The sequence below is a fragment of the Oncorhynchus tshawytscha genome, linkage group LG09 (assembly GCF_018296145.1).
Source record: "Oncorhynchus tshawytscha isolate Ot180627B linkage group LG09, Otsh_v2.0, whole genome shotgun sequence".
Taxonomy (NCBI): domain Eukaryota; kingdom Metazoa; phylum Chordata; class Actinopteri; order Salmoniformes; family Salmonidae; genus Oncorhynchus; species Oncorhynchus tshawytscha.
This window is the reverse complement of record NC_056437.1, coordinates 11904930-11928590: the sequence shown is the minus strand read 5'-3', so window position 1 is coordinate 11928590 and position 23661 is coordinate 11904930. Positions and strand designations below refer to the sequence as shown.

Genomic DNA, 23661 nt, shown 5'->3' with positions numbered 1-23661 from the left:
CCATCTTCCTCGACCTGGCCAAGGCTTTCGACTCTGTCAATCACCGCATTCTTATCGGCAGACTCAACAGCCTTGGTTTCTCAAATGACTGCCTCGCCTGGTTCACCAACTACTTTTCAGACAGAGTTCAGTGTTTCAAATCGGAGGGCCTGTTGTCCGAACCTCTGGCAGTCTCTTTGGGGGTGCCACAGGGTTCAATTCTCGGGCCGACTCTTTTCACTGTATACATCAATGATGTCGCTCTTGCTGCTGGTGATTCTCTGATCCACCTTTACGCAGACGACACCACTCTATATACTTCTGGCCCTTCATTGGACACTGTGTTAACAAACCTCTAGACGAGCTTCAATGCCATACAACACTCCTTCCGTGGCCTCCAACTGCTCTTAAATGCAAGTAAACAAAATGCATGCTCTTCAACTGCCCGCACCCGCCCACCCGACTAGCATCACTACTCTGGACGGTTCTGACTTAGAATATGTGGACCACTACAAATACCTAGGTGTCTGGCTAGACTGTAAACTCTCCTTCCGGACTCACATTAAGCATCTCCAATCCAAAATTAAATCTAGAACTGGTTTCCTATTTCGCAACAAAGCATCCTTCACTCATGCTGCCAAACATACCCTCGCAAAACTAACTATCCTACCGATCCTTGACTTCAGCGACGTCATTTACAAAATTGCCCGTAGCACGTGCTCCAGCAGGTATATTTCACTGGTCATCCCCAAAGCCAACTCCTCCTTTGGCTGCCTTTCCTTCCAGTTCTCTGCTGCCAATGACTGGAACAAATTGCAAAAATCTCTGAAGCTGGAGTCTTATATCTCCCTCAATATCTTGAAGCATCAGCTGTCAGAGCAGCTTTACCGATCATTGCACCTGTACATAGCCCATCTGTAAATAGCCCACCCAACTTCCTCATTCCCATATTGTTATTTATTTTTTTGCTCCTTTGCACCCCAGTATCTCTACTTGGACATTCATCTTCTGCACATCTATCACTCCAGTGTTTAATTCCTAAATTGTAATTATTTCACCACTGCGGCCTATTTATTGCCTTACCTCCCTAATCTTACTACATTTGCACACACTGTATAAAGATTTTCCTATTGTGTTATTGACTGTACGTTTGTTTATCCCATGTGTAACTCTGTGTTGTTTGTGTCGCACTGCATTGCTTTGTCTTGGCCAGGTCGCAGTTGTAAATGAGAACTTGTTCTCAACTGGCCTACCTGGTTAAATAAAGGTGAAATAAAATAAAATAACACAAAAATGCTAGAGCGATTGATGAGGCTCTTCAAAGAATAACCGCTGTTGAGTCTGCCGATAAGAATGCGTTTTTTTCTTCTCGAAAGAGCCGTTTGCGAGCCAAAAGAGCAGGCTCTTTTTAACATGGTGAACTGAGCCACTTTGTTGTGTTATACTTTAACGAGGCAAAGAGCAGGCTCTTTTGGTGAACTGAGCCGAACGAGCATTGCTGTGTGCTGCTATATTCAATAAAGAAGAGAGAGAAAAAGAGGGACCAGTAATGTATGGTTCACTATAAAGAGACGGAATGCCCGTCATTACTTTGTAGAGTTCCGACTTTCCGACCTGAAAATCACTGACGTCATATTTTGGCTCGTATTTTTTCGAGTCCCCAGTTGTCTTGAAAGCGCCAATAACTGACAACCAAAGAATCCCTATTTTGGTTATCCCATGGAAAAGTCTGGGAGTTTCCAGTGCGTCAAACCACTAACCTTAAAACATATTTTTGGGGGAAGTAGAGAGCACACACTAGTTGTCATTTGTACAATGCTAAACTCAAGAGGGAGCATTGAACTACAGAAACAACATCTGTTTGATATTTTTGATACTTTGTCCCAGGAGGTGAATTCCTACATTTCTGTTTAATTGTTGTGTGTCTAGGTTGAGTGGTGAAGGAAGTTACTGCTGTGCCACCAAATATCAGAAACGTACATTGAGACAAATATTAGTACACAACCCTTATTAGATCTATCTCAAATTATTGTTGTTTTTTCTGTTGAAAAGTGAAGTATAATGACGCACTTCAGAGTTAGAATTTATTTCGCAGTTGTTTGATTTGAAGAAAAATCCATGTTAGATGGCGTAGAGAGCTTGTCAGGTCAAATCAAATCAAATTGTATTTGTCACATGCGCTGAATACAACCGGTGTTGACCTTACAGTGAAATGTTAACCTTAACCAACAATGCAGTTTTAAGAAAAATAGCTAAAAAAAAGTAAGAAATAATTAAAGAGCAGCATTAAAATAACAAAAGCTAGGCTATATACAGCTGGCTATCGGTACAGAGTCAATGTGCGGGGGGCATCGGTTAGTCGAGGTAATTGAGGTAATATGTACATGTAGGGCATTCCATCACGTGGACTGGGAGATGTTTCTATTGCGTCAGACAACAACATTGACGAATACGTTGATTCGGTGTGCGAGTTCATTAGAACGTGCGTTGAAGATGTCGTTCCCATAGCAACGATTAAAACATTCCCTAACCAGAAACCGTGGATTGATGGCAGCATTCGTGTGAAACTGAAGGCACGAACCACTGCTTTTAATCAGGGCAAGGTGTCTGGTAACATGACTGAATACAAACAGTGCAGCTATTCCCTCCGCAAGGCTATCAAACAAGCTAAGCGCCAGTACAGAGACAAAGTAGAATCTCAATTCAACAGCTCAGACACAAGAGGCATGTGGCAGGGTCTACAGTCAATCACGGACTACAGGAAGAAACCCAGCCCAGTCACGGACCAGGATGTCTTGCTCCCAGGCAGACTAAATAACTTTTTTGCCCGCTTTGAGGACAATACAGTGCCACTGACACGGCCTGCAACGGAAACATGCGGTCTCTCCTTCACTGCAACCGAAGTGAGTAAGACATTTAGACGTGTTAACCCTCGCAAGGCTGCAGGCCCAGACGGCATCCCCAGCCGCGCCCTCAGAGCATGCGCAGACCAGCTGGCCGGTGTGTTTACGGACATATTCAATCAATCCCTATACCAGTCTGCTGTTCCCACATGCTTCAAGAGGGCCACCATTGTTCCTGTTCCCAAGAAAGCTAAGGTAACTGAGCTAAACGACTACCGCCCGTAGCACTCACATCCGTCATCATGAAGTGCTTTGAGAGACTAGTCAAGGACCATATCACCTCCACCCTACCTGACACCCTTGACCCACTCCAATTTGCTTACCGCCCAAATAGGTCCACAGACGATGCAATCTCAACCACACTGCACACTGCCCTAACCCATCTGGACAAGAGGAATACCTATGTGAGAATGCTGTTCATCGACTACAGCTCGGCATTCGACACCATAGTACCCTCCAAGCTCGTCATCAAGCTCGAGACCCTGGGTCTCGACCCCGCCCTGTGCAACTGGGTACTGGACTTCCTGACGGGCCGCCCCCAGGTGGTGAGGGTAGGCAACAACATCTCCTCCCCGCTGATCCTCAACACTGGGGCCCCACAAGGGTGCGTTCTGAGCCCTCTCCTGTACTCCCTGTTCACCCACGACTGCGTGGCCATGCACGCCACTAACTCAATCAACAAGTTTGCGGACGACACAACAGTGGTAGGCTTGATTACCAACAACGACGAGACGGCCTACAGGGAGGAGGTGAGGGCCCTCGGAGTGTGGTGTCAGGAAAATAACCTCACACTCAACGTCAACAAAACTAAGGAGATGATCGATGGAACAGTAGTGGAGAGGGTAGCAAGTTTTAAGTTCCTCGGCATACACATCACAGACAAACTGAATTGGTCCACTCACACAGACAGCATCGTGAGGAAGGCGCAGCAGCGCCTCTTCAACCTCAGGAGGCTGAAGAAATTCGGCTTGTCACCAAAAGCACTCACAAACTTCTACAGATGCACAATCGAGAGCATCCTGGCGGGCTGTATCACCGCCTGGTATGGCAACTGCACCGCCCTCAACCGTAAGGCTCTCCAGAGGGTAGTGAGGTCTGCACAACGCATCACCGGGGGCAAACTACCTGCCCTCCAGGACACCTACACCACCCGATGCTACAGGAAGGCCATAAAGATCATCAAGGACATCAACCACCCGAGCCACTGCCTGTTCACCCCGCTGTCATCCAGAAGGCGAGGTCAGTACAGGTGCATCAAAGCTGGGACCGAGAGACTGAAAAACAGCTTCTATCTCAAGGCCATCAGACTGTTAAACAGCCACCACTAACACTGTCAATGACACTGACTCTACTCCAGCCACTTTAATCATGGGAATTGATGGGAAATGATGTAAATATATCACTAGCCACTTTAAACAATGCTACCTTATATAATGTTACTTACCCTACATTATTCATCTCATATGCATACGTTGATACTGTACTCTATATCATCGACTGCATCCTTATGTAACACATGTATCACTAGCCACTTTAACTATGCCACTTGGTTTACATACTTATCTCATATGTATATACTGTACTCGATATCATCTACTGTATCTTGCCTATGCTGCTCTGTACCATCACTCATTCATATATCCTTATGTACATATTCTTTATCCCCTTACACTGTGTATAAGACAGTAGTTTTTTTGGAATTGTTAGTTAGATTACTTGTTCGTTATTACTGCATTGTCGGAACTAGAAGCACAAGCATTTCGCTACACTCGCATTAACATCTGCTAACCATGTGTATGTGACAAATAAAATTTGATTTGATTTGATTTGATTTAAAGTGACGATGCATAGATAATAACAGAGTAGCAGCAGTGTGAACAGACTATATTTAGGGCCTACCTCGGAGGTACTTCATTTGATACAAAGTATATAAATGTGAGATAAAATATAACCAGAAACACTCATTCTAAATGCAACAAAAGATTACATTGAATTACAGTACATTAGTTTCTCCACTGCACTGTTGGAGCTAGAAGCACAAGCATTTCGCTACACTCGCAATAATATCTGCTAATCTCGTGTATGTGAGCAATACAATTTGATTTAGTCTCTCTTGTGCAAGCCTCCCTTATCACCACCAGAGTGCAGCAACGAGCCATTCGGGTGAGTTCGTAAATGAATTCTGGAGTGCCAAAGTGCAGATTCAGTGCTTTTTTTGTTTAGATTGTCCGTTCGTATATTCGGGGCGTTCAGAGCGCACACTGAACGCTCTGGCCGAGGAGTAAGGATGATCCAAGCGTCATGACCTCACGATGGCAGTCAAGCACCCAAGCTAACTGGCTAAAGTGGGCTAGTTTGCTATCTACTGCCAGAAACAAATGAGAGAACACCCTCACTCTGGACATTTTACTCGGCCTAAACAGAGCTGGTTAGAGTGTTTTCTTGTTATCTAGAGGGTTAGTGACTTGTAACTGTGTTATGGCAACAATTTAATTGCGTTTTTAGTCGATGTTTACTTGCACCTGTCATCACCAATTTTAGGGCGTTCGTAAATTCCTCAATTACTATCGCTAGCAAACCAGAGTGCTCTGAAATTGGAGCCGATTACCAATGTGAATACGAACGCACCCCAAATTTGAAGTTCACGAGAAAATTACGTCAGATGTCTCGTTCTGCGCAAACTTCTGCCACGTTCAAAACAACTGGGAACTCGGAAATCTCTGACTTCCGAGCGTTCAAGATATCTGAGAACGCGGAAAAAGACGAGCCTCGACTGGGAAAAATCGTTTGAGCTGTCATCCACTGGGAACTCCAAGTCTGGAAACTCGGACATTTTTCTAGAGCTCCGACTTTCCGACCCGAAATGAAGATCACCGACGTCATGAGTTGAACTCGGTTATTTCTGAGTTCCCAGTTGTGTTGAAAGCACCATTCACACCGGGCAGAGGCCTCTTCGGGGAGAGCGAATCGGAGTGAGGATAGCAAACATAATCGCTAAAGATGGCGGCGGAGAGAGACACCGAAAAGAATACTGCATGTATTATCATCATCGCTAGGCAATGTTTTTTTTAGATAGGTGGACACGCAAAATACCGAGAGCTTTTAAGTTGAAGTCCGGTGTTGCGCACATGACTTGTTTTTCCCCCCACTGGAGCACCCAAGTTCCATGTCAAGTTAGCAGTGTTGGCTAGCTAGCCTGATTGGATTGCACATAGATTTGATGAGCGATTAAATGTGCCACAAACTGTCCATGAAGCTATTGGACAACATCGTCTCTTACTGTGGAATACAGCGTGCCAGCCTTTCAACTGGACCCGCGACACGACGAGTGTTGAGTCGAAGTGACTGACCGTCATGTATTTTCTAACTGGCTGGCCTCGGAGGCTACTTTGTCCACTGAAAAGTGAAGAAGAACCGTTTCATGTTCAACCCAGCTCCCAGAGGTTTTACTTCGCTGTATTGTCCGAGACTCAACTAAGCGTCTGGTTTAGTCGGGTAAGCACCGAGGGAATTACTGACGAGCTGGTTAGCCGGTGATCAAGTTGGATAGTTCAGTTTTTGGTCTGTACACTTTGGTTGCCGCGTCACTTTTTAGTTAATGGCATGGCATTTAACTAACGTTAGCTGTCATGCGTACATGAATTTGGAAAAATTAACAAACAGGTTTTTTTTTTACTGTTTTGTATTTTAACAGCAAAAGTGTTAGCTAGTTACACACCAATGTATTCTGTTCAGTATACTTAAATGCATGTGCCAAACTACATTAGCTAGCCAGATAAAGACATGTCGAAAGCACAGCATTTGGGACTAACAATTTACTATAATGTAGCTAACTTTAGCTATATGAGGAATATGTAAAAATGTAAGAATACTGTAATCTTCGATCATATACCGTCAAGTATTTAGGTAGGTTTGTAAGAGGTGCAAATCAGAGCCATAATGTAGAGCTTTGGCACAAATTCCTTCACTATCACTGGGTGGCACATGACGTTTAAGTTGAAGCAGAGCGTTGCTATTTATTTTGACAACGTGTAAGTTACGCAAGTTGCGTTCCCATGGACTTCAACCTCCATTGTTCGTCATTCTTCTGCACATATCCTCTCCCATATATTTCTAACAAAGAGAGCCTCACACGCCTGTTGAATCCTCTGCTTTGAGTGCTAGGAGACACTTGGTGTTAGGGCAGTTCACACCGTACTGCCACTTCATAGGTCCATATTTTCCTTGCCCCAGGGCTTCTGTTGATATACGATCTCTGGGGCTTTGTGACCCCAGGGGCAGACTTTCATCAAGACAAAAGATGGCAAAGAAAATCTCCATATATTCACTACATGGGTGAACTTTGATTTAAACTAGGCTATATATTGTTTTTTTTCTTCTGTGATGGATTGGTTGTTTTCTCTGTTTAACATCAATGCAGCTTTAACTTTTAATCTGGTGTCCACATAACATCTGCAATTACAGTTGTCAGCTGTGGAATTATCTCTGCATAGTAGTAGTCAATGACTGCATAAGAGTATAAACAAGAGTGCTGCTGCAAATATAATCGCTGTATGCAGAGTAGAATTAGACCGTGTAAATCAAGGCCAGTATTTATTTCCCTGTCTCACAGGAGGTAAGTATCCTGTTGTGCTTCCAGGATTTAAAAATGGTTATTTAACTTGGCAAGTCCGTTAAGAACAAATTCTTATTTACAATGACGGCCTAACCTGGACAATGCTGGACCAATTGTGCACCGCTCTGTTGGACTCCCAATCACCGGTTGTGATACCGCCTGGAATCGAACCAGGGTCTGTAGTGATGCCTCTAGCACTGAAATGCAATGTCTTAGACCGCTGCGTAGTACAACCTAGCTAGCTAGCTACTCCACTGACTCTCGACAGCTAACAGGCAGCTGCTTCGTTAAAAAATGAACCAATTTTTGTGATTTAATTATGTTGCTAGTTACTCTTATCTAGTTTGGCCATCTGGTTAGTATCAACAAGGACTTACTACAAATTCTATCTAGTGAGCAACAACATTAAAGCAGCTTACCAGTTTGTTTACATTAGCTACAGCAGGCACAAGTCATGCTACTTCTGCCTTGTGGCCTTGAGTATTTATTTTATTTTAAATGTTTAACATTTGATATGATCCCCTCCGCCCCTCCTCTTTGGAGGACAGATATCATTTAGTTTTTTTTTTACAGCTTTTTTTGCTACATTTTACATATACATTTGACATACATAGTACTTTTATATAAAGCAGTCACATAACAATAATACATGACCAAACATCTGCTCTTTAATCCCACCCCTCAGCCACTCCCAGCCCATCCCACCTATCACCATAGACCTCAGCTCTTTAATCCCACCCCTCAGCCACTCCCAGCCCATCCCACCTATCACCATAGACCTCAGCTCTTTAATCCCACCCCTCAAGCCACTCCCAGCCCATCCCACCTATCACCATAGACCTCAGCTCTTTAATCCCACCCCTCAAGCCACTCCCAGCCCATCCCACCTATCACCATAGACCTCAGCTCTTTAATCCCACCCCTCAGCCACTCCCAGCCCATCCCACCTATCACCATAGACCTCAGCTCTTTAATCCCACCCCTCAGCCACTCCCAGCCCATACCACCTATCACCATAGACCTCAGCTCTTTAATTCCACCCCTCAGCCACTCCCAGCCCATCCCACCTATCACCATAGACCAACCCTCAGCCACTCTCAGCCCATCCCACCTATCATTGTAGACCACGCTCCTTTGGTTTCCATTGTGCCATATATTTTTCAATTGTGCTGTGATGTTTTACAAAATTTAAAAATCTTTCTAATTGTATGTTATCCACAGATGTGAGCTAAAGATGAAAACCTTTCCTACGAGTATTATTATATTATTTATTGACTGACTATGGCTTTCCAAATCGCCCGACATTGCTATTTGTAAGGTTCATTTTAAGTGCATGTTGCGATTTTTATTTTATTTTTACCATTCCTGTCAATACCGGACTGAGACGGGGGCCAGTCAATACCGGACTGAGACGGGGGCCAGTCAATACCGGACTGAGACGGGGGCCAGTCAATACCGGACTGAGACGGGGAAGGAAAATGAAGCACCCCACCATCCCTGAGTTATTCCCACAACGTGGACTCCTTGGTTTCTGCCTGTACTGCTCGACTTCTCGCTGTAGCAGCGTCTCCTCCTGCTCCGACCTCCTATTACTAGTCTTTGGCCATGTCTCCCAATAGCCTTTAGTGGATCCCTCTCCTCCACCACTCTCCTTCATCTGCAGTGACAAAGCAGTGCATGGTTCATACTAGTGCTTTCATGCCGAGGAGGTTAAATGAAACACCCCAGGAGTAACCAGTTTCCTTCCTTCCTCCATGAGAAGCTGCCGCATCTCGCCTGTTCCTTCCCTCTCCAATCTCCCTGTTTATCAGCTGTCTCCTACTCCTATCATCCCCCCAATCCAATATGCTCGTTAGTGACTAGATCATTCTAGACTGTGCAATTTGTGTCTATTTACCATATTCTAGTCGCACTCTCTTTGAAATAATCCTAGTATGGTGAGAAAATAAGGTTTTGGTAGTTCATTTAGACTTGATATTCAACATATTGATACAACCTAACTGATAAAACTGCACAGTTCTCATTTGTGAAGTTCAAATAGACTATAGTCTTGCACATCATGATGTGTGGTCAATGTCAAATATCACGATTTTCGATTTAATCATATTAAGTACAATTTTATTTGTTACATGAGCCGAATACAACAGGTGTAGACCTTAGTGACATGCTTACTTACAAGCCCTTAACCAACAATGCAGTTAAGAAAATATTTAAATAAATGAAAGTAAAAAATAAAATAAGTAAAACAATAAAATTAAAGAGGCTATATACAGGGGGTACCAGTACCGAGTCAATATACAGGTTAGTCGAGGTAATTTGTACATGTAGGTTGGGGTAAAGTGACTGCATAGACAAACAGCGAGTAGCAGCAGTGTAAAAACAAGGGAGGGAGGGGGGGTCAATGCATATAGACTGGGGGGCTATTTGATTCATTGTTCAGTAGTCCTATGGCTTGTGGGTAGAAGCTGTTAAGGTGCCTTTTGGACCTAGACTCTGGTGCTGCTTGCTGTGTGGTAGCAGAGAGAACACTCTGACTTGGGTGACTGGAGTCTTTGACAATTTTTTTGGGCCTTCCTCTGACACCACCTAGTATAGAGGTCCTGGATGGCAGGAGCTTGGCCCCTGTGATATACTGGGCCGTAAGCACTACCCTCTGTAGCAGGCGGTGATGCAACCGGTCAGGATGCTCTCGATGGTGCAGCTGTATTTGGACAATGTTAGTTTGTTGGTGATGTGGACACCAAGAAACTTGACTCTCTACCCACTCCACTACTCCACCCCGTCGATGTGAATGGGGGCGTGTTCGGCCCTCCTTTTCCTATAGTCCACGATCATCTCCTTTGTTTTGATTACGTTGAGGGAGAGCTTGTTTTCTTGGCAGTGACCTTCCCCCTATAGGCTGTTTCAATTTTGTCGGTGATCAGGCCTACCACCGTTGTGTCATCAGCAAACTTAGTGATGGTGTTGGAGTCGTGCTTGGCCACACAGTTGTGGGTGAACAAGGAGTACAGGAGGGTACTAAGCACGCACCCCTGAGGGTTGAGGATCAGCGTGGCAGATGTGTTGTTACCTAACCTTACCACCTGGGGGCGGCCCAGGATCCAGTTGCAGAGGGAGGTGTTTAGTCTCCGTGTCCTTAGCTTAGTGATGAGCTTTGTGGGCGCTATGGTGTTGAACGCTGAGCTGTAGTCAATGATCAATTATTTCTCACATACAGTACCAGTCAAAAGTTTGGGGACACCTACTCATTCAAGGGTTTTTCTTTATTTTTACTATTGTAGAATAATAGTGAAGACATCAAAAGGGGCGGCAGGTAGCTTAGTGGGTAGAGCGTTGGACTGGTAGAGCGTTGGACTGCTAACAAAGGGTGAAAGATTGAATCGCCGAGCTGACAAGTTAAAAATCTGTCGTTCTGCCCCTGAACAAGGAAGTTCTTAATGACTTGCCTAGTTAAATAAAGGTAACCCCCCCCTCAAAGTAGCCACCATTTGCCTCTGACAGCTTTGCACACTCTTGGCATTATCTCAACCAGCTTCACCTGGAATGCTTTTCCAACAGTCTTGAAGGAGTTCTCACAAATGCTGAGCACTTGTTGGCTGCTTTTCCTTCACTCTGCAGTCCAACTCATCCCAAACATCTCGATTGAGTTTAGGTCTGGTGATTGGGGAGAGCAGGTCATCCAATGACCCAACACACCTCCAGGCCGTGTAAGGGCTATTTGACCAAGAAGGAGAGTGATGAGTGTTCATCACTCTCCTCCTTGGTCAAGTAGCCCTTACACAGCCTGGAGGTGTGTTGGGTCATTGTCCTGTTGAAAAACAAATGATAGTCCCACTAAGCGCAAACCAACTGGTCGAAGCAGGGTGTTACGAATCCCTTTTGGCCCGACAGTCTAGGGGGGGGATGGAAATGAGACCCGTAACATAACTCATGCAAATTATAATTGTGACAAAGTAAAAGTGAGAACGAAATAACTACGACAACTGAAATCTACCGTCAAACTCAAGGTTTATTTGTAAACACACGGTAATGGGGGGGGGGGCAGGAAAAGGGGCTGAGCTGGACCCAAGGAAAGAAACAATAAGTATTCAAAAACACCCTAAGCTAGACTAGCCTATTTTAACAACAGCTAACTAACTAACCAAAAATACAGTGGGTGGTCCGCCCAGTTCTAACTAGTATTTAACAAAGTCTACCTACGGGTAGTGTATGCCCATGGGCGACTTGTCTTGGTTTCCCCTTTTCCCACAAGCAAACAAACAAACACCATAACCAAAAACAATACTCACAGGTGTGGACAAAGTGCTATGGAGGTGCTCAAACAAAAGAGAGGTTAAGACACAAAGAGAGAGTGAAACACAGAGACCTACAGACATGGCATTTACAGAGAGATTGAGCTCTAGAGCAAACAACTGATGGGGTTTTTAAACCAAGGGAAAGGAACTGTGATTGGGTAGGAAACAGGAGGGGGTGTGTCTTCTGATTGATTGTTGACTGATTGGGGAGTGATGGGGAGAAGGAGAGAAAAGAACACAGGATACACACACACACACACAGGATACCTGTATCCGTAACACAGGGTTTCCCTTTGTAGTCAGTAATAGTATGCAAGCCCTGCCACATCCGACGAGCGTCAGAGCCGGTGTAGTAGGATTCAATCTTAGCCGTGTATAGTCCTGCTCTGCCTGTTTGATGGTTCGTCTGAAGGCATAACAGGATTTCTTATAAGCGTCCGGATTAATGTCCCACTCCTTGAAAGCGGCAGCTCTAGCCTTTAGATTGGTGCAGATGTAATCCATGGACTCTGTTTGGGATATGTACATACGGTCACTGTGGGTACGACATCATCGATGCACTTATTGATGAAGCCGGTGACTGAGGTGGTACACGCATCAAAGCCGTTGGCTAAATCCCGGAACATATTCCAGTCTGTGCTAGCAAAAACAGTCCTGTAGTGTAGCACCCGCGTCATCTGACCACTTCCGTATTGAACGAATCACTGGTACTTCCTGCTTTAGTTTTTGCTTGTAAGCAGGAATCAGGAGAATATAGTTATGGTCAGATTTGCCAACTGGAGGGTGAGGGAGAGCTTTGTCTCTGTGTGTGGAGTAAAGGTGGTCTAGAGTTAGTCCCCCCCCTCCGGTTGCACATGCTAGTAGAATGAGGTATAACAGATGTAAGCTTCCTGCATTAAAGTCCCCGGCCACAAGGTGCGCCGCTTCTGGATGAGCATTTTCTTGTTTGCTTATGGCCTTATACAGCTCGTTGAGTGCGGTCTTCGTGCCAGCGTCGGTTTGTGGTGGTAAATGGACAGCTCCGAAAAATATAAATGAGAACTCTCTTGGTAGATAGTGTGGTCTGCAGCTTATCATAAGGTACTCTACCTCAGATGAGCAAAACCTTGAGACTTCTTTAATATCAGACATCGCACACCAGCTGTTGTTCACAAATTGAACCCCCCACCCCTCGTCTTGCTGGACGTAGCTGTCCTGCCGATGCACGAAGAACCCAGCCAACTGTATATTATCTGTGTCGTTGTTCAGCCATGACTCGGTGAAACACAAGATATTACAGTTAGTGTCCCGTCGGTAGGATAGTCTCGAACGGAGCTCATCCAGTTTGTTCTCCAGTGATTACAAGTTGGCCAATAGAAAGGATGCTTGAGTCGTGTTACCTACTCGCCAATGAAATCTCACAAGTCACCCTGATCTGCTTCCCTGGACACCTCGGCCCGACCCTATTCTGAATGCTTCCCTGGACACCTCGGCCCGACCCTATTCTGAATGCTGAATTACCCTCTGGGACCTCTTCAATTATACTGACTCAGTAGAATGGGTTTTTATGAAGCTTGGTATTATATGTGGGGTATCGTCTGATTGGCCTTGGTGTTTGGTGTCCAACCTCATCACAGTTTTGATTTTGAGAACAGCTCTCAGTATCACTTTACCTGAAGTGAAAAGACATCTTAAGATAAGGTTCTTCAGGGCCGTGGCTGAGTGAGGGTTACTTTTTTGTGCAGTCCAGGGGGCCTTGATGGCATTGATTGAGTGCTTCTCTCTCATGCAAGAAGGTATATCCACCTCCATCGTATTATGCTCAAGTCATTACATCACTGTGATCTCCATGACAATGCTGTTCATCAGGAGGAATCCTTACTGTAAGGTCCTGAGACCCTTATTATATACTGTATGAAAAGTGGCTGTTTGAAGTTGGTCCCTTTGGGTTATTCTTGATAATTAGCACTAGGGTAGCTAGGTTTGTGTTTGACTGAGTGCTGTATCGTACTTACTGCCCATATGAGCGCTTTGGTAGAGAATGTGTAATCAACAAATGGCATGAGAGTAGATATGGATATTTTCAAAACAGTTCATCCCCGTTGAAATATCAAGGTATCTTAACTAGAGGTTGACCGATTATGATTTTTCAGCGCCGATACCGATTATTGGAGGACCAAAAAATCCTATACCGATTAATCGGAATATTTTTACTTATTTATTTGTAAAAATGACAATTACAACAATACTGAATGAACACTTATTTTAACTTAATATAATACATCAATAAAAATCATTTTAACTGGAAATAAATAATGAAACATGTTCAATTTGGTTTAAATAATACAAAAACAAAGTGTTGGAGAAGAAAGTAAAAGTGCAATATGTACTATGTAAAAAAGCTAACGTTTGAGTTCCTTGCTTAGAACATGAGAACATATGAAAGTTGGTGGTTCCTTTTAACATGAAACTTCAATATTCCAAGGTAAGAGGTTTTAGGTTGTAGTTAATATAGTATTTTCGGACTATTTCTCTCTCTACCATTTGTATTTCGTTAATCTTTGACTATTGGATGTTCTTATAGGCACTTTAGTATTGCCAGTGTAACAGTATAGCTTCCGTCCCTCTCCTCGCTCCTACCTGGGCTTGAACCAGGAACAAAACGACAACAGCCACCCTCGAAGCAGCGTTACCCATTGCTCCACAAAAGCCGCGGCCCTTGCAGAGCAAGGGGAATAACTACTCCAAGTCTTAGAGCGAGTGACGTTTGAAACGCTATTAGTGCGCACTCTTCTAACTAGCTAGCCATTTCACATCGGTTACACCAGCCATTAGGCTGATAGGCTTGAAGAAAAAAGGTGTTGATGTTTATGGTTAGGTACACATTGGAGCAACAACAGTCCTTTTTCGCGAATGCGCACCGCATCGATTATATGTAACGCAGGACACGCTAGATAAACTAGTAATATCATCAACCATGTGTAGTTATTAACTAGTGATTATGATTGATTGTTTTTTATAAGATAAGTTTAATGTTAGCTGGCTTCTTACTGCATTTGCGTAACAGGCAGGCTCCTCGTGAGGCAGGTGGTTAGAGCGTTGGACTAGTTAACCGTAAGGTTGCAAGATTGAATCCCTGAGCTGACAAGGTAAAAATCTGTCATTCTGCCCCTGAACAGGCAGTTAACCCACAGTTCCTAGGCTGTCATTGAAAATAAGAATGTGTTCTTAACTGACTTGCCTAGTTAAATAAAGGTATAAAAAAAATTGGCGCCCAAAAATACTGATTTCCGATTATGAAATTGGCTCTGATTAATCGGTCGACCTCTAATCTTAACTAGTTCCTCTCTTTATCTCCCCATTATTCATGAGCTGATCTATCTGTATAATAAACTCGATTTTTTGCCCAATATAGGAGATTTTCTGGCATTCGTTGGAGGTTATCTTGCAAGCTTAGCAACTTTGGTAATTTTACTTTTGTTTGACTGCCATTACAAAGTTTGTATGATTAGACGATGCTATACTTAAGGCTTCCCCTATTGCTGAAATGCACTGGATTAATTGAAGAACATGGAAACGCTCTGAATTTATGAAGGGCCTGTTTCGCAATGCACAACGATGTCATTGGCGATCAAAGATGGTTACTAAATATCAGTTTAATTTGGAAATCTTTACATGGTGACGCACCATCTGTCTTATTTGAGGAGAACCCTGGCATAGTGATCATATCTTGGTTTTAAACTCTTGATAAACATTATTTCTGGTATTGAATCTTGGTAGATTTTCTGTGAAACATGCATCCTTAGAATGCAGTACCCCTGTTTCTATTTTGTACAATGACCCATTTTCTTTGTTTTGGCTCTGTACTCCTCTAGCACTTTGGATTTGAAATGATACAATGATTGAGGTTAAAGTGCAGACTATCAGCTTTAATTTGAGTCTTTCATCCATATCAGGTGACACATTTAGAAATTACAGCCCTTGTACATAGTCCCCCCCCCCCATGCCACCCCCATTTTAGGGTACTAAAGATATTGGAATTAATTCACTTGTGTATTAGAGTAGTCAAATGTAATATTTGGTACCATATTCCTAGAATGCGATGACTACATCAATCTTGTCACTCGATAACATGTTGGCTGCATTTGCTGTTTGTTTTGGTTGTTTCAGATTATTTTGTGCCCAGTAGAAATGAATGGTAAATAATCTATTGTGTGAAGTAAGTGTAGAAAGCTTCTGCACTTTAACCTTATAGTCAGTAAATCATTTAAAATCCAAAGTGCTGGATTACAGAGCCCCCCCCAAAAACAAAAAAATGGCCACTCTCTGAATAAGTTTGGAGCTCAGTGTATGGAGTATGTATCAACCATTGTTGTAGTAAAAGTGTGTGACTGGCTGTCTGACCTTGTCGATATTCCCGTTAGCAATCCCATCTTCGAGTCTCGGCCTGGCCCAGTGCTGCTGGTGCTCCAGGACCGGGGGCTCCGCTACACACACAGCTAGGACAAGTAGAGACCTGTCCTCAAGCTCCTCCACTAAAGTCTTATAGCGGTTTAACTTGGCACAGTTAGGAGAGGGGGTGGATGTGGCCTCATATTACAATAAGACACACCCACATTCATGAAGGCCTAGTTTCCACTGTCTCTGCTATTATATAATAGGCTTGGAAGATCTACCGAGGGTATGATGTTCAATACCTTTGAAAATCATACCGGGGGCTGTGGGGATGCGTGCTACGCCACTACTTATAACTACACTTAGCTTTCACCTGGTAAGTTTTGTACACTATGACCCCTTATTGATGTCACTTGTTAAATCCACTTCAATCAGTGTAGATTAAGGGGAGGAGACCGGTTAAAGAAGGAATTTTAAGCCTTGAGACAATTGAGACAGATTGCGTGAGGGTGAATGGGCAAGACAAAAGATTGAAGTGCCTTTGAACGGGGTATGGTAGTAGGTGCCAGGAGCACCGGGTGGTGTCAAGAACTACAACGCTGCTGGGTTTTTCCACACTCAACAGTTTCAGGGCAGGACAAAATATTTAACCTTTCTAGTGCAGGGGTTCTGCTAGCGGAACACCTCGACAACATTCCTGCTGTAAAGGCAGCTCGTGAAATTTTTAGAAATATGTAACTTTCACACATTAACAAGTCCAGTACAGCAAATGAAAGAAACATCTTGTTAATCTACCCATTGTGTCCAATTTAAAAAATGCTTTACGGCGAAAGTACAACATATGATTATGATAGATCCCCGCCAAGTCGAAAAAACACAGCCATTTGTCCAGCCAAAGATAGGAGTCACAAAAAGCAGAAATATAGATCAAATTAATCACTAACCTTTGATGATCTTCATCAGATGACACTCAGGACATCATGTTACACAATACATGTATGTTTTGTTCGATAATGTGCATATTTATATCCAATAATCTCAGTTTACATTGGTTCCTTACGTGCAGTAATGTTTTGATTCCAAAACATCTGGTGATTTAGCAGAAATACTCATAATAAACATTGATAAAAGATACAAGTGTTATTCACAGAATTAAAGATACATTTCTCCTTAATGCAACCGCTGTGTCAGATTTAAAAAAAAGCATAATCTGAGAACGGCGCTCAGAACCCAAAACAGCCAGAGGAATATCCGCCATTTTGGAGTCAACAAAGTTAGAAACAACACCATAAATATTCACTTACCTTTTGATGATCTTCATCAGAAGGCACTCCCAGGAATCCCAGTTCGACAATAAATGACTGATTTGTTCCATAAAGTCCATCATTTATGTCCAAATAGCCACTTGTTGTTAGCATGTTCAGCCCAGTAATCCATCTTCATGAGGCGCAGGCACTTCGTCCAGACAAAAACTCGAAAAGTTCCATTACAGTCCTTTAGAAACATGTCAAAGGATGTATGGAATCAATCTTTAGGATGTTTTTAACACAAAACATCAATAATGTTCCAATCATAGAATTCCTTTGTCTGAAGAAAAGCACTGGACGAGAGGTAACTCTGTCAGGAGCGCGCGTCATGAGACCAAGGCACTCTGCCAGACCACTGACTCAAAGGGGTCTCATGAGCCCCTCCTTTATAGAAGAATCCTCATTCAAGTTTCTAAGGACGGTTGACGTCTAGTGGAAGCCGTAGGAAGTGCAACTTCCTCAATGTGTATTCGGTAGGCCAAGCTTTTGAAAAACTACAAACCTCAGATTTCCCACTTCCTGGTTGGATTTTTCTCAGGTTTTCACCTGCCATATGAGTTCTGTTATACTCACAGACATCATTCAACATTCAAACAGTTTTAGAAACTTCAGTGTTTTCTATCCAATACTAATAATAATATGCATTATATTAGCATCTGCCTCTGGGCACACTATTCATCCAAAAGTGAAAATGCTGCCCCATATCCCAAAAAGGTTAAGTGCATTTGAACAGGGTATGGTGGTAGGTGCCAGGTGCACTGGTTTGTGTCAAGAAATGCAACGCTGCTGGTTTTTTCACACAACAGTTTCCTGCGTGTATCAAGAATGGTTCACCAATCAAAGGACATCCAGCCATCTTATCTCAACTGTGGGAAGCATTGGAGTCAACATGGTCCAGCATCCCGGTGCAACGCTTTCGACACCTTGTAGAGTCCATTCCCCAATGAATTGAGGCTTTCCTGAGGGCAAGAGGGGGTTTAACTCAATATTAGGAAAGCGTTCCTAATGCTTTGTACACTCAGTGTATACATTAACCTCAATGGGATCGTTCGGGACGCTAGCGTTCCACCTCGCCAACAGCCAGTGAAATTGTAGGGCGCCAAATTCAAACAGAAATCTCATAATTAAAATTCCTCTAACATACAAGTATTATACACAATTTAAAGATAAACTTGTTGTTAATCCAGCCACAGTGTCCGATTTCAAAAAGGCTTTACGGGCGAAAGCACACCATGTGACTGTTACTTCAGCACCTAGTCACAGAAAACCATACAGCCATTTTCCAACCAAGGAGAGGTGTCACAAAAGTCAGAAATGGTGTTAAAATGAATCACTTACCTTTGATGATCTTCATCTGATGGCACTCCCAGGTCTCCATGTTTGACAACAAATGTTTGTTTTGTTTGATAAAGTTAATCTTTATGTCCAAATACATCCTTTTTTGTTCACGCGTTTAGTCCAGTGATCCAAATGCACAAAGCGCGAGCACAAAGTCCAGACGAAAAGTCAAAAAAGTTCCATTTAACGTTCGTAGAAACATGTTAAACAATGTTTCTAATCAATCATTAGGGTGTTTTTATCATAAATATTCAATGATGTTTCAACCGGACAATACTGCTGTTTTCATTAGAAAGGGAACGGAGCTCACGCGATCAACAACTAAAGGCTTTCAGCTGAGCCATCTGCTTGGTCTTATTCTCTCCCCTTCCACAATAGAAGCCTGAAACAACTTTCTAAAGACTGTTGACATCTAGTGGAAGCCTTAGAAAGTGCAATCTGACCCCGTTTACACTGGATATTGGATAGGCAATCACTTAAAAAAAAAAAAATAAAAAAAAAAACTAAAAGCCTCAGATGTCCCACTTCCTGGTTGGATTTTTCTCAGGTTTTTGCCTGCCATATGAGTTCTGTTATACTCTCATACATTATTTTAACAGTTTTGGAAACTTTAGAGTTTTCTATCCAAATCTAACAAATTATATGCATATCATAGGTTCTGGGCCTGAGTAACAGGCAATTTACTATGGGCACGCTTTTCATCCAAACTTCCCAATGCTGCCCTCTATCCCAATGAAGATAAGTATAACTTCAACACATATATTGTTTTCAATAGCTCCCCTTGTGCGTAATTATAGTAATACCTTATACCACGGAATGGTACAGAAACGGTATGAAAATCTGCCTACTGCCCAACCGTATTAAATAATTCACTGTCTAGTCTTTTATAAGTGTATTCTGTGCTTGGCATCGCACGGTCTCATTAAGAAAAGGAAAAAGTTTATATTTCCTGCTGAAAGAAAGAGCCCAGGCCTGGGTCTGGCAGCATAACAATAGATTGTTGTGTACTGCCTGTGTCTTTTCCAGGTTCCCCTTTTTGTATAGGTGGAAGAAAATCCTCTGAATCGATCCTGAAGGTCACCAGAGAATCATCATTAATACAAACCATTGACCAAGTCATAGAGGTTTACAATATTCATTGTGAAATAGTTTTTTTTTTTAAATGTAATTTTGCTACATAGCCGATCTCAGTTCAGTGGACAGTCATTTTTCTGTTTGTGTGAAAGCTCTGTGGATGCAGACAGATATTTAAAAATGGATTTAGGCTAAATGTCATGTAGAGAATTGAATGGAAATTATAATTAAGTTATGTGTGTGTGTGTGTGTGTGTGTGTGTGTGTGTGGCTCTGTCTGAGATGAAAATGAGTTAATGGCTTGTAATCTTAATTTATGATTATGGTGTCATTGCAGGATCTGTGTGTGTAACTGTGCTATGATTTATGTATATGGTGGCATTGCTCTGCTGTTTAACAGGATCAGTGTGTCTGTGATGTTGGCTACTGCAGGACCTCGGATGTCTACAAAACACAACAAATTAATTTGGCCTTTTTGCTCAGCGAAAAGCAGATAGGAGCAATAATCTGAGGCTATTTCTTAGTAGAAACAAATTTCCTGAAGGTCTGTGATGTGACTCTGAGGGATGTCACATCTAATGTAATGTTCTTTGTGGATTCAATTGGGATTGATTATGTGGCTTCGCAGGAACTGGCAGGCACTGCTCTGTCCAAGGTGTGTGTGTGGGGTTTCTGCATAGCCTCTTTTCTTCTTAGTGACTGGCTGTCTCTTAGCGAACTCCCCTGATTGCCTCCGGTGAAGATTTCACCATGTGGCAGCTGCTCACAGGCCTCTAGTTTAGACATGACAAGGTAAAAATCTGTTGTTCTGCCCCTGATCAAGACAGTTGTTAACCCACTGTTCCCCGTGCACCGATGATGTAGCCCCCCGCACCTCTCTGATTCAGAGGGGTTGGGTTAAATGCGAAGACAATGTTTACGGTCAAATGTCCAGAGCTACATTTTCCTAATGGAGACCCTGACACGCACACACAAAGACTCTCTGACAAAGAGTTGTGAAATAAGTATACCTTTTCCGTGAGGGGTCATTGTCCTCTACCCAGTTACCTTCCCTGCTTTTCTTATATTGTAATGTCAGGATACTCCCTCTTGCGCTCTCTTTCTCTCTTTGTCTCTTTCTCTCTTTGTCTCTCTCTGGCTCTGTGTCTCTCTCTGGCTCTCTGTCTCTCTCTCTCTGGCTCTCTGTCTCTCTCTCTGGCTCTCTGTCTCTCTCTCTGGCTCTCTGTCTCTCTCTCTGGCTCTTTGTCTCTCTCTCTGGCTCTCTGTCTCTCTCTCTGGCTCTCTGTCTCTCTCTCTGGCTCTCTGTCTCTCTGGCTCTGGCTCTCTCTCTGGCTCTCTGGCTCTCTCTCTGGCTCTCTGGCTCTCTCTCTGGCTCTCTGGCTCTCTCTCTGGCTCTCTCTCTGGCTCTCTGTCTCTCTCTCTGGCTCTCTGTCTCTCTCTCTGGCTCTCTGTCTCTCTCTCTGGCTCTCTGTCTCTCTCTCTGGCTCTCTGTCTCTCTCTCTGGCTCTCTGTCTCTCTCTCTGGCTCGCTCTGTGTCTCTCTCTGGCTCGCTCTGTGTCTCTCTCTGGCTCTGTGTCTTGAGCTCTCGCTCTGTCTTGAGCTCTCGCTCTGTGTCTCTCTGGCTCTGTGTCTTGCACTCTCGCTCTGTCTCTTGCGCTCTTGCTCTGTCTCTTGCGCTCTTGCTCTCTTGCTCTCGCTCTGTGTCTCTCGCTCTCGCTCTGTGTCTCTCGCTCTGTGTCTTGCTCTGTGACTTGCTCTATGTCTGTCTTGCTCTCTTGCTCTCGCTCTGTGTCTCTCGCTCTCGCTCTGTGTCTTGCTCTGTGACTTGCTCTGTCTCGCTCTGTGTCTGTCTTGCTCTCTTGCTCTCGCTCTGTGTCTCTCGCTCTCTTGCTCTCGCTCTGTGTCTCTCGCTCTGTGTCTCTCGCTCTCTTGCTCTCGCTCTGTGTCTGTCTTGCTCTCTTGCTCTCGCTCTGTGTCTCTCGCTCTCGCTCTGTGTCTTGCTCTGTGACTTGCTCTCTCGCTCTGTGTCTGTCTTGCTCTCTTGCTCTCGCTCTGTGTCTCTCGCTCTCTTGCTCTGTGTCGCTCTGTGTCTCTCGCTCTGTGTCTCTCGCTCTGTGTCTCTCGCTCTGTGTCTCTCGCTCTCTTGCTCTCGCTCTGTGTCTCTCGCTCTGTGTCTCTCGCTCTCTGTCTCTCGCTCTGTGTCTCTCGCTCTGTCTCTCGCTCTGTGTCTCTCGCTCTCTTGCTCTCGCTCTGTGTCTCTCGCTCTGTGTCTCTCGCTCTGTCTCTCTCGCTCTGTGTCTCTCGCTCTCTTGCTCTCGCTCTGTCTCTCGCTCTGTGTCTCTCGCTCTGTGTCTCTCGCTCTGTGTCTCTCGCTCTGTCTCTCGCTCTGTGTCTCTCGCTCTGTCTCTCTCGCTCTGTCTCTCTCGCTCTGTGTCTCTCGCTCTCTTGCTCTCGCTCTGTCTCTCGCTCTGTGTCTCTCGCTCTGTCTCTCGCTCTGTGTCTCTCACTCTCTTGCTCTCTTGCTCTCTCTCTGTATTTCTCTCTCATGCTCACGTGCTGTCTTGATGGAGTCGCTGGTGTGTGTTGGCTGATGGTCTGAGAATGGGATTACATGGTGTAGTGTGGTGCTGATGAATAGTCTCCTGTTGGACCATGGAATACTGGCGACATTGTGTTTGTGTGTGAGAGAGCGCACGTGTGTGTGTGAAATGAGAGTAATCCACCACGCTTCCATTGGTCTCTTCTCAAAGAGAAACACTGCATCCAGAGCTAGTGTCATATCTGATTCAAGATCTGCCTTGAGAAACAGTGTGTCCCCTAATTGGCACTCTGTTCCTTATAGAGTGAACTATCTGGAACCCAATGCTCCCTGGTGAAATCTAGTGCACTATAAAGGATGTAATGATTCACTGATACGCATTGGTCCCCGGTTCAAATGTTTGAGTGCTTTGGTCCGTGGGACCCTGAACTTATTAAAATGTAGCATGCCATGGTCAGAAAGTAGATTCAAACGTTACGTTCACACATTTGTTGTTGTTCAAATGACTTTTTTGACCTTTTTGAAAATACCTCTTTTGTGACAGCTATGTCCTCTCCTTAGAGTCAAAGTAAGCATGTAATTATGTTGACAGTCATTGATCTACAAGTCATTTTGAATAACTAACAACCCCAGGCAATATCAGTAGTCTAGTCTAACGGTGTTCTGTCGAGACGGCCTGTTTCTGATCTGGCACATTGGTTCGCCACCTTCAGCATTCATATGTTTGTAACATGGCCTATAAAAGGCTTTATTAGTTGAGTGACAACCAGTGTAATTTGCTAGGTTATTTTTTTTAATCAAATGGCTATAGAAAATGGTGTTTACCGGATTACAAGCAGCCGACCGTTATGCTACTACTGGAGACGCAACTCTCATCTGGCTGTATACAGTGGGGCAAAAAAGTATTTAGTCAGCCACCAATTGTGCAAGTTCTCCCACTTAAAAAGATGAGAGAGGCCGTTAATTTTCATCATAGGTACACTTCAACTATGACAGACAAAATGAGAAAAAAAAATCCAGAAAATCACATTGTAGGATTTTTAATGAATTTATTTGCAAATTATGGTGGAAAATAAGTATTTGGTCACCTACAAACAACAATATTTCTGGCTCTCACAGACCTGTAACTTCTTCTTTAAGAGGCTCCTCTGTCCTCCACTCGTTACCTGTATTAATGGCAGCTGTTTGAACTTGTTATCTGTATAAAAGACACCTGTCCACAACGTCAAACAGTCACA

At 43.7% G+C, this 23661-nt stretch overlaps 1 protein-coding gene across 7 annotated transcripts in view; it reads left to right on the top strand.

Moving 5' to 3' along the window:
* Positions 1–5307: 5307 nt before the first annotated feature.
* Positions 5308–23661, top strand: part of LOC112257246 (guanine nucleotide exchange factor subunit RIC1-like) — a 97783-nt gene continuing 79429 nt past the window's right edge. For 6 of the 7 annotated variants that reach the window (XR_006084024.1, XR_006084023.1, XR_006084021.1 and 3 more), the window contains exon 1: positions 5309–6377. Coding sequence is in view for 2 of the 7 variants with exons in the window: in XM_042326542.1 (XP_042182476.1) it covers positions 6237–6377 (141 nt within the window). In the remaining 5 variants the exon portion in view is untranslated. Of the gene's footprint in view, positions 6378–23661 lie in introns of all 7 variants that reach the window. The other variant, XM_042326543.1, reaches the window with a different exon arrangement.